This window comes from Chiloscyllium plagiosum, chromosome 11 (assembly GCF_004010195.1).
Source record: "Chiloscyllium plagiosum isolate BGI_BamShark_2017 chromosome 11, ASM401019v2, whole genome shotgun sequence".
In the NCBI taxonomy this organism is placed as follows: domain Eukaryota; kingdom Metazoa; phylum Chordata; class Chondrichthyes; order Orectolobiformes; family Hemiscylliidae; genus Chiloscyllium; species Chiloscyllium plagiosum.
The window spans coordinates 4,919,944-4,931,997 of record NC_057720.1 but is presented as its reverse complement, the minus strand read 5'-3'; the positions used below and the strand labels follow the sequence as shown (position 1 = coordinate 4,931,997).

At 48.5% G+C, this 12,054-nt stretch overlaps 1 protein-coding gene across 2 annotated transcripts in view; it reads right to left on the bottom strand.

Moving 5' to 3' along the window:
• uox (urate oxidase) overlaps nucleotides 1–12,054 on the bottom strand; it is a 45,131-nt gene that overhangs the window by 19,246 nt on the left and 13,831 nt on the right. For both annotated transcript variants that reach the window (XM_043698615.1, XM_043698616.1), the window contains exon 3: nucleotides 6,219–6,335. In XM_043698615.1, the coding sequence (XP_043554550.1) occupies nucleotides 6,219–6,335 (117 nt within the window). The remainder of the gene's footprint in view (nucleotides 1–6,218; nucleotides 6,336–12,054) is intronic.

The window sequence follows — 12,054 nt, the reverse complement described above, 5'->3', positions numbered from 1 at the left end:
TCACATTTCCGGCGCCCCTCCCCCAAGTCCCTCCTCCCTACCTTTTATCTTAGCCTGCTGGACCAACTTCCCTCATTCCTGAAGAAGGGCTAATGCCCGAAACATCGATTCTCCTGTTCCCTGGATGCTGCCTGACCTGCTGCGCTTTTCCAGCAACACATTTCCAACCCTCAGATTCTACTCACCAGAAGCATCTCTGGGATTGTGGTCACTTTACATCATCAGAATGCCCATTTGCCAGAGGGAACCTTCACTGGGGCAGAGGGGGGGAAAAGCTTGAAGCTGAGAGTGGCTGTCCAGATAGCCAAAGGAAGTGTGAGATGGGCATATTGAAGGATTCAAGCAGCAGCCTCAATATTGACTTTGACCAGGTATCACTGTACCCAGCACAGTCAAATAACACACAAGCAGATCTCCTTCACAAGCAAGTGCACAACTGAGGGAGAGGGAAAGCAGCAACTCGGCCAACATCCAGTCATCTCCACTATCCTGTCCTCAAACCAGCAGAACCCTCTTAGATCCATATCGGACTCAGCACACCCAGCAGAATCTCACCAAGTGTCCCAGATAACAGACATCCTCCTTTTCCCCTCAAAATGGTGTGCATCTGTAACACCACAAGAATAGGAACAACAGGAGGCTGTTCAGCCCCTCAAACCTGCTCTGCCATCACTAGGAGCATGGCTGATCCGACAGTCCTCACATCCGCTTCCCACCCCACCTCATTCAGAAAGTAAGGAGGCACGGGATACAGGGAAACCTGTCTCTGGGTATAGAATTGGCTGGCCCGTAGAAGATAGAGGGTGGTAGTAGATGGAAAGTATTCAGCCTGGAGCTCGGTGACCAGTGGTGCTCCGCAAGAATCTGTTCTGAAACCTCCGCTCTTTGTGATTTTTATAAACGACTTGGATAAGCAAGTGGAAGGGTGGGTTAGTAAGTTTGCCAATGTCAGGAAGGTTTGTGGAGTGGTGGATAGTGTGGAGGGCTGTTGTAGGTCATAATGAGACAGCGCTGAAAATGTGTTGCTGGAACAGGAGAATCGACGTTTCGGGCATAAGCCCTTCTTCAGGAACTTATGCCCGAAACGTCGATTCTCCTGCTCCTTGGATGCTGCCTGACCTGCTGCGCTTTTCCAGCAACACATTTCCAGCTCTGATCTCCAGCATCTGCAGACCTCACTTTCTCCAATAATGAGACATTGACAGGAAGCACAACCGGGTTGACAAATGGCAAATGGCGTTCAACCTGGAAAAGTGTGAAGTGATTCACTTTGGAAGGCTGAATTTGCATGCAGTACATAGGGTTAAAGACAGGATTCTTGGCAGTGTGGAGGAACAGAGTCCATGTCCATAGATCCCTCAGTGTTGCCACCCAAGGTGATAGGGTTGTTAGGAAGGTGTATGGTGTGTTTGCTTCCATTACCAGGGGGATTGGGTTTAAGAGCCGCGAGGTTATGCTGCAGCTCTATAGAGCTGGTTAGACCATGCATAATATTGTGTTCAGTTCTGGTCGCCTCATTATAGGAAGTTGGTGCAAGCTCTAGAGAGGGTGCTGAGGAGATTTAGCAGGATGCTGCCTGGACTGGAGAGCATGTCTTATGAAGAAAGGTTGCAGGAGCTAGGGCTTTTCTCATTGGAGTGAAGAAGAATGAGAGGTGACTTAGTAGAGATGTAGAAAATGATGAAAGGCATAGACAGAGTGAATAGCTAGAGGCATTTTCCCAGGACGGAAATGGCTATCACGAGGGGGTATAATTTTAAGGTGATTGAAGGAAGGTTTAGGGAGGATGTCAGAGGTAGGTTCTTTACACAGTGAGTGCTGGGTGTGTGGAATGCACTGCCAGAGATGGTAGTAGAGTCAGAGACATTAGGGATATTTAAGCGACTCTTGGATAGGCACATGGATGAGAGTAAAATGAAGGGTATGTCAGTTAGTCTGATCTTAGAATAGGATAAAAGGTCAGCACAACATCGAGGGCCGAAGAGCCTGTGCTGTGCTGTACTGCTCTATGTTCTATAACCATGGATTTCCTGATTGATCAAGGATCAGTCTATCTCACTCCGACATGCTGTGATTGTCAGAGGGTATAAAGATCCTGTTTGTGTTTGGAGATGATTTGCACCTGAAAGGTTCATTTACAAAGGAAACCCTTCCCCCAAAGCTGATATAATCCACAGGCACATCTGTTCTCAGGGCGAGCTTCACTGGTTTATGGTTCGTTCCCCCTCACTATCCTGGACGGTAGCCAAGTCATTGAGTGTACTGTAAACACGTTTCACAGAAACAGGGAAAGGCCATTCAGCCCCTTGAGCCTGTTCCGGCCTTCAATAAGATTGTGGCTGATATGTAGCCTCACCCTAATTGCCTGCCTTGAGCCCATACCCCTCTGATACACATTAATTAATAAAATAAAACATTGTTTAACTCAGATTTAAGTTTAATAATTGAATTATGTTAGGCAGAGAGAGATAAGTTCTTTATTAGTAAGGGATCGAGGGTTATGGGGAGAAGGCAGGAGAATGGGGTTGAGAAACATATCAGCCACGATCGAAAGGTGGAGCAGACTCAATGGGCCAAATGCCGGAGGATAATGGAAATTAATCAACAATTTGCACCTTCATGTAAAGGGAGACAATGAGGTCTGCAGATGCTGGAGATCAGAGTTGAGAGTGTGTTGCTGGAAAAGCACAGGCAGCATCCGAGGAGCAGGAAAATCAATGTTTTGGGCAGGACCCCTTCATCAGGAATGAGGCTAGGAGCTTTGGGCGTGGAGAGATAAATGAGGTGGGGGTTGGGGTGGTGGGGCTGGGGAGAGTACAATAAGTGGATAAAGGTGGGGTTAAAGGTGATAGGTTGGAGAGGAGGTTGGAGTGGATAGGTGGGAAGGAAGATTGACAGGTGGGACAGGTCATGAGGCCAGTTTCCTCACTTCCCCTCCCCTCACCTTGTTCCTGTTCCAACCTTCCAGCTCAGCACTGCCCACATGACCTGTCCCATCTGTCAATCTTCCTTCCCATCTATCTGCTCCACCCCCCTCTCTGACCTATCACCTTTACCCCCACATCCAGGATATTGGTTAGGCCACTGTTGGAATGCTGTGTGCAATTCTGGTCTCCTTCCTTTGGGAAAGATGTTGTGAAACTTGAAAGGGTTCAGAAAAGATTTACATGGATGTTCCCAGGGTTGGAGGGTTTGAGGTATAGGGTGAGGTTGAATAGGCTGGGGCTGCTTTCCCTGGAGCGTCGGAGGCTGAGGGATGACCTTTATCGAAGTTTATAAAATCATGAAGGGATGGATAGAATAAATAGACAAAGTCTTTTCCCTGGAATCGGGGAGTCCAGAACTGGAGGGCATAAGTTTAGAGTGAGAGGGGAAAGATATAAAAGGGGCCTAAGAGGCAACTTTTTCACCCAGTGGTTGGTGCGTGTATGGAATGAGCTGCCAAAGGAAGTGGTGGAGGCTGGTACACTTGCAACATTTAAAAGACAGTTGGATGGGTATATGAATAGGAAGAGTTTGGAGGGATATGGGCCGGGTGCTGGCAGGTGGGACTAGATTGGGTTGGGATATCTGGTCGGCATTGACGAATTGGACCGAAGGGTCTGTTTCCGTGCTGTACATCTCGATGACTCTATTCAATACAATTTAAATACTAGGAGTGGTGTGGCACAACTCACTCAGGGAGTTAGGATTGCTCCTGTATGAGCTGGACTCACCATTTATATACAGTAGCTATAAGGAGCGTGTCAGAGGTTGGGAATCCTGTGGCTAGTAACTCCCCTCCTGATTCTCCAAAGGCTGTCCACCATCTGCAAGGCACAAGTCAGGAGTGTGATGGAATACTCCCCACGTGCCTGGATGGGGACAGCTCCAACAATACTCAAGACACTCGACACCATCCAGGAGAAAGCAGCCCACATAAGTGATACCACAACCAAAGTGGTCACACCCACCAGCACCAATGCACAGTGGCAGCAGGAGTGCATTATCTACAAGGGGCATGAAAGAAATTCACCAAGGCTGCTTCACATCTTCCAAACCCATGGTCACTACCACCTAGAAGGACAAGGGGATCAGATACGTGGGAACACCACCCCCTGCAAGTTTCCCTCACCATCCTGACTTAGAAATATATCGCCATTCCTTCAGTGTCGCTGGGTCAGAATCCTGGACTTCCCTCACTAAGGGCATTGGGGGTCAACTCACAGCACATGGACTGCAATGGTTCAAGAAGGCAGCTCACCCCCACCTTCTCAAGGGGCAACTAGGAACGGGCAATAAAAACAACTGAAGTCCACATTCTGTGTGCAAAGTTAAAAATGTAAACCTCAACTAAAGTGAACACACAGGCTACAAGAGTTGTCCTCTGCACCTAATGCTCGTGCAAAGCTTGTTACCCCTGGCCAGTGGTCAGTGCTAGGAGAAAGCGAGGACTGCAGATGCTACATCAATGACTGCATTGGCACTGCCTCGTGCTCCCACGAGGAGATTGAACAGTTCATCAACTTCACCTACACTTCAAGCCCCACCCCCGACCTCAAGTTCACATGAACATCCCCGACACCTCCCTCCCCTTCCTGGACCTCTCCATTTTCTGTCTCTGGTGACCGATTCAACATGGACATCTAATTCAAACTGACCAACTCCCATAGCTACCTGTACTACACCTCCTGCATCCCCCTCCACCCCGGCCTCCACTCCACTCCATCGTATCTGCTCCCAGGAGGAATAATTCCACTCCAGCACATCCCAGATGGCCTCCTATTTCAAGGACCTTAATTTTACCCCCATGTAGCCAACAATGCCCTCCAGCACATTTCCTCCACTTCCTGCACCTCCACCCTTGAACCCAACCCTCAATCACAGCAAGGACAGAACCCCCCAGTCCTCACCTTCCATCCCACCAACCTCCGGATGTATTGCATCATCTTCTGCCTTTTCTGCCACCCACAATCAAACCCCACCACCTGCCCACCCCTATCTGTGTTCTGCAGAGGCCATTCCCTCTGCAACCCCCTTTGTTAGGTCCACGCTCCCCACCAACCCACCCTCCATAGCCGGTACCTTCCCCTACCATCGCACGAAGTGCAGAATCTGCGCCCACACCTCCCCCCCTCACCTCCATCCAAGGCCCTAAACAATCATTTTAAATCCGGAAGAGATTTTCCTGCACATCTTCCCACCTCATTTACCACATCTGTTGCTCTTGATGTGGTCTCCTGTACATCGGGGAGGCCGAGCGCACACTCACGGGGTAGTTCAGGGAACATCTCTGGTCCACACGCACCGATCAACCCCACCACCCCCTGGCCAATTCCCCCTCCCACTCTCCCAAGGACATACAAATCCTGGGCCTCCTCCACCTCCAAACCAAAGCCACCCGCCGCCTGGATGAAGAACGCCTCATCTTCCGCCTCAGGACCCTACAACCACATGGCATCAACGTTGACTTCACCAGTTTCCAAATCTCCCCTCCCCTCACTTCATCCCAGATCAACCCTTCCAACTTGGCACAGTTCTTTTGACCTGACCCACCTGTCTCAGCGCCCTTCCCCCCCCTACATTCCTGATGAAGGGCTTATACCTAAAACATCGATTCTCCTGATCCACGAATGCTGCCTGACCCGCTGTGCTATTGCAGCACCACACTCAATGTTCAGCACTTCCTGCTGAAGGATCCTCTCATGTGGCTTCAAGTTGGAATGATTCAGGCTCAACTTTGATGCTCTCTAGAATTGTCCACTCGCTGTAACAGCAGCTTGCCTGTATATAATCACCGTAATAAAGCATTCCAAATGCTACCCATGAGTTGCTGAAAAATCAAACTTTAACCCTGAGCCATGCCCAGTGATAAAATGGCCATAACTTTGGTTGAGGATAGATTTTGGTAAAATGCCTTAAAGGAGGAAGAGGGAATTAGAAAAGCAGAGAGATTTAGCAGTGGGAATTCAGGAGTTCCAAGCTTTGACGGCTGGCAGACAGTGATGAACTGAGTAAAGTTGAGGACACACTGGGGGTGCAGGAGCACAGATATTGTAGGGGACTGAAGCCAGGTACCGAGATCAGGAGAGCTGAGGATTCCAAAACAAGAAGTGAGGAGTGTTTTGTTCATGAGAGGAAGCAATTTGGTCAGGGTCGACGTGGGTGACGAGAACTCGTGAAATTAAATTCTAACAAGACGTGATCATGTCTCAGGAACTGCTGCCTGAAATCCTTACTTTCTGCAGGCGCTTCCAAGGTGCCTCCTGAATGTAGACCATTGTCCGTCTAACATGTCGAAAAGAAGTCAAGAAGTGATCACAAATATCCACGGCAAATTCTTCAATCGTTCGAATCTGACAAGACATAACATTTCACAAAACCATATGCAACAGTCAGCCATTCAGCCCATCAGATCTGCTCTGCCATTCAATGAGATTATGGCTGGTGTGTTTATCCTTGACTCCACTTTCCCACCTTTTCCCCATGACTCTTAATTCCCTCCCTGATTAAAATCTATCGCTCTCATCCTAGAATATACATAATGACCCAGCCTCGACAGCCCCCTTTACAGATTCACCACCTTCTTTCAACATAAACTGAGGGTATTACTCGTTTTCTTTATCTTTAACCCAATTATTCTAGAATCAAACTTAGCTTTCTTCACCGTTCTGTTCAAAGTGGCACCCCCTAAACTGATAGGCAGAGCAAGGGCAGCTTAAGTTCAAAGGCTGTGCTGGAGTAAGAGAGCAGTGTGATGGTGATGTTGCTGGTTTCTCAGCATCCCCCTCTGAGAGGATATGAGTCCAAGTCTCAACATGATCAAATTTAAACAGAAGCTGCTAGAAAACTTCAGCAGATCTGGCAGCATCTGTGAAGAGGAAAGGTCATTGGACTTGAAACATTAATTCTGATTTCACTGAGCTTTCCCAGCAGTTTTGGTTTCTGTTTCTGGTTTACTGCACCCAAAGTTCTTCTGATTTTTATGACCAATTTAAATTAAATTAATTGGAATTGAAAAACAATCTCTGTGACGGTGACAGCTGTTATCACATTATCCTTAATGGGCTTTGCATGTAGATTATTTAATTGGAAACATGGGTTTGCTCCATTAGTTTCTGCATCTACAGTTGGGTTTTCAATCATTCAGAACACCCTGGAGACCTCGGGAATGGAAGATTCCTCCCCAAGACTAAAGCAACCTGGGAGAAATACCCTAGGAACTAAGAATTGTAGTTATTTCATTATCTCTGGGATATTTGTTCCAAAAATACTGCGTTTGAGAAAGAAGAAGAAGAACAGTAGAACCTCAGGAACAGCCCTTCGGCCCATCGAACCTGCTCTGACACACAACGCCTTTCTAAAAGAAAACCCTTTTGTCTCTACCCGCTCCATATCCGTCTATGCCCTGCCTACTCGTGTGTCTGTCAAGGTGCCTCTTAGACATTGCTGTGGTATCCATCTCCACCAGCAGCACATTCCAGGCCCTTATCACCCTCTGTGTAAACAAAGAACTTGCCTCTCACATCTCCTTTAAACTCTCCCCCTTTTACCTTAAACCTATGTTCCCCAGTAATTGACATTTCTACCCTGGGATAAAGACTCTGACTCTCTACTTCATCCACGCCTCTAATAATTTTGTAAAATTCTCAGGTTGCCCCTCATTCTTGCTCAAGTGAAAACAAACCAAGTTTGTCCAATCTCTCCTCATAGCTAATACCCTCCAAACCAGGCAACACCCTGGTAAACATTCTCTGTACACTCTCTATAGCCTCCACCTCCTGGTGGTGTGGCTATAGAACGGAACACAATATTCCAAATGTGGCCAAACTAAAGTTCTAAACAGTGTTGAGAGTGTGGTGCTGGAAAAGCACAGCAGGTCAGGCAGCATCCCAAGGAACAGGAGAGTCAATATTTCGGGCATAAGACCTTCATCAGGAATGAGGCTTGTGGGCCGGGGGGCTGAGAGATAAATGGGAGGGGGGTAGGGGTGGGGCTGGGGGGAAGGTAGCTGAGACTGCAATAGATTATCCCTCAGCCCCCTTGGCCCACAAGCCTCATTCCTAATGAAGGGTTTATGCCCAAAACGTCAATTCTCCTGCTCCTCGGATGCTGCCTGACCTGCTGTGTTTTTCCAGTACCACACTCTCGCCTCTGATCTATAGCATCTGCAGTCCCCACTTTCTCCTTAAAGTTCTAAACAGTTGCAACATGACTTGCCAATTTTTATACTCTGTGCCCTAACTGATGAAGCCAAACATGCCATAAGCCTTCTTGACCACCTTACCCAGTTGTGTTGCCACTTTCAGGGAATTGTGGATCTGTATGCCTAGATCCCTCTGTATGTTGAAGACAGCCATTTCATTCAGCCTTGCTCCTCACTGGTTAATGAAGTACATGTTACCTTTCTAATGTTTGGGACAAGATACTGAGTGACCAATGGAGACAGTAAGGGGGGCCGATGCTGGAAGCCAGTGTTGATAGATGTGAAGCTGGAAACGCACAGCAGGTCAGCCAGCATCCGAGAAGGGTTTCGGCCTGAAACATTGACTTTCCTGCTCCTCAGATACTGTCTGACCTGCTGTTCTCTTCCACTGAGTGGCCCATTTTGTGTATACTGGGTGGAAGCAGCAGGTCGCATTGACATCCCCATAGTGTCCAATTGTTCGATTGGTCGGTGTTGATTATGTGAGTCTGATAACTGACCCCTGCTCACTGTGCTCAATTGAACCATCATCATCACCACCAACGGTCCCTCACAGACAAGGATGACTCTCTCCCACTCTCAGGGCGAGTCTGTGGGTGGCTGTATAGACTGATGGGGCTACCGCAGGCTCTGCTACACTGGGTGCAGGAGGTGGTCATGGGAAGGGGGTGGGTGGGATGTTGGTGTACCAGCGTGCTCCTTTCTGTTTTCCCCGGCTTCTGCGTTTTCTCTACAGCAAGTCTCAAGATGCTCAATACCTTCCCGGATGCTCCTCCTCCACTTTTGGGGTAATCTTGGGCCATTGTTTCCCATGTGTCTGTGGGAATGCTGCCAGTGAAGCTTTGAGGGTATCCCTGAAGCACTTCCTCTGTCCACCTGCCGTTTCGGAGCTGGGAGTAGAGCCCTGGATTGGGAGTCTTGTGTCGGTCATGGGGATAATGTGCCCAGTTCATCGCAGCCGACTCGGGGGGTAGGGGGTTGATGTCGGCGAGGGGTGGGAGTGAATGCGGTCAGTGCCTCGATGCTGGGGATGTTGGCCTGGTCGAAGACGCAGGCGTTGGTGCTGCTTTCCTCCCAGCGGATTCACAGGAACGTGCCCGAGGAGCGTTGGTGGGACTGCTCTAATGCCGTGAGGTATCTGTTGTCAAACTCAAGCACACCCAAACTGAACCATGGCATGTAAGCAGACAGGCAGCAGAGCTATGACATAGTGATGTGTCTGAACTTTCAATGATAATGTTTATAAGAGGAGAGCTGGAATAGTCTGTACCAGAGACGGTGTGCTTCCCTGGAAGTGGAGAGATGGTGATGTTGTGTTAATGTCACTGGGTTGGTAAGCTAGAACACCAGGCCTATCATTGTTGTGAGGGTATGAGTTCCTGTCCCACTGTGGTGGCTGGTGAAATCTGATTTCAATAAAAACAAGCTTGACAGGAGCTACTATCAGTTGTTGTAAAATAAAAAAAAAATGATCTAGCTTACTGCTGTCCTTTAAGGTGGAAAGTCTACCCTTCCAGCTCTGCGTCTGACCCACAGCTATGCGGATGGCACTGGGAACTTAGACATGGGCATAAATACTGGTAAAAGCAAAATGCCCACATCAATGCTCTGGTCTGAATAAAAAGACATGTCATAGTCACTGACAGAGAGAGAGAGAGAGAGAAATCCTTTCCAAGTCAAAACACCCCAGAATTACCCGAAGGGATATCCAAATTTTATTCAAACTGGAACCAAACCACAAGCCAATGTTGTAAGCTGAAGGCTTTTGAAAACATTGTCCCAATCTCTGGAGGTAATGTTCCTGCACACTGAGAAACTACCGTCTACTCTACATAGCTGTGTCAAAAACCAAGCATATCGAGTACACAAACATAATATCCAGGATGTGTTTACACAGTGCTGAAACCCTCTTCTATAAAGATTAACTTTGGGACATTTAGAGAGAATTTAAGGAAACTTTTTGTCACCCAGAGTCATAGAGTGCATCACAGAAACAGAACCTTCGGTCCAACTTGTCCATGCTGACCAGATATCATAAATTAATCTGTACACATTTGCCAGCATTTGGCCCATATCCCTCTAAACCCTTCCTATTCATATAGCCATCCAGATGCTTTTTAAATGCTATAATTGTACCAGCCTCCACCACTTCCTCTGGCAGCTCATTCCACACACACACCACCCTCTATGTGAAAAAGTTGCCCATTAGGTCCTTTTTAAATCTTTCCTCTCACCCTCTAGTTCTGGACTCTACCGCCCCAGAGAAAAGATCTTGTCTATTTACCCTATCCATGCCCCTCATAATTTTATAAACCTCTATAAGGTCACCCCTCAGCCTCCAACGCTCCAGGGAAAACAGCCCCAGCCTATTCAGCTCAAACTCTAACTAACCCCTGGAGACAGTACCATGACACCATTTAACTAGTATTTGGATATGCTATATTATACAAGGCTATGGGCCCTATACTGGTAAATGGTGTTAGATTAGATAGGTCACTTAATGACCAACATGGACATGATGGGAAGAACAGCCTCTTACCATGCTGTAAAATTCTGACTCTATAGTCTAGTGTGCAAGGAAGACTGGGTTACTGTCACAAGTTATGGAGGTTGGTTAGCTCAGTTGGCAGGACAGCTGGTTTATAAGAGTCAAAAGGTGTGGTGCTGGAAAAGCACAGCAGGTCAGGGAGAATCCAAGGAGCAGGAGTGTCAACATTTCAGGGATAAGCCCTTCATCAGGAATGTGGGGGAGGGGCAAGGGGGCTGAGAGTAGGGCTGGGGAGAAGGTAGCTTGGAAGGCGATAGTAGATGAAGGTGAGGTGTGATGGTGATAGGTTGGGAGGGTGGCACGGAAAGATGGGCAGAAAGATGGACAGGTGGGACAGTTCAAGAGTGCGGTGCCTATCTACTGTGTCCGCTGCTCTCAATGTGGTCTTCGCTACACTGGGGAGACAGGGCACCAACTCACCAAACATTTCAGGGAACATCTCTGGGATACACGTACCCAATCCCACTGACCTGTGGCTGACCACTTCAACACCCTCTCCCACTCCGCCAAGGACATGCAAGTCCTGGGCCTCCTCCAACGCCAAATCCTAGCCACCCGATAACTGGAGGAATAATGCCTGATCTTCTGCCTTTGGATACTCCAACCACACGGCATCAACATTGACTTCACCAGTTTCCTCCCCTTCCCCCACCTTATCCCAGATCCAACCCTGCAACATGGCTGAAAATCAGAGCTGAAAATGTGTTGCTGGAAAAGCGCAGCAGGTCAGGCAGCATCCAAGGAGCAGGAGTATCGACTTTTCGGGCATGACCCCTTCTTCAGGAATGAGAAAAGTGTGTCCAGCAGGCTAAGATAAAAGGTAGGGAGGAGGGACTTGGGGGAGGGGCATTGGAAATGCGATAGGTGGAAGGAGGTCAAGGTGAGGGTGATAGGCCAGAGTGGGGGTGTGGGCGGAGAGGTCAGGAAGAAGATTGCAGGTTAGGAAGGTGGTGCTGAGTTCGAGGGTTGGGACTGAGACAAGGAAGGGAAATGAGGAAACTGGAGAAATCTGAGTTCATCCCTTGTGGATGGAGGGATCCTAGGCGGAAGATGAGGCGCTCTTCCTCCGGCCATCGTGTTGCTATGGTCTGGCGATGGAGGAGTCCAAGGACCTGCATGTCCTTGGTGGAGTGGGAGGGGAGTTGAAGTGTTGAGCTACGGGGTGGTTGGGTTGGTTGGTCCGGGTGTCCCAGAGGTGTTCCGCAAGTAGGCGGCCTGTCACCCCAATATAGAGGAGGCCACACCGGGTGCAGCGGATGCAGTAAATGGTGTGTGTGGAGGTGCAGGTGAATTTGTGGCGGATATGGAAGGATCCCTTGGG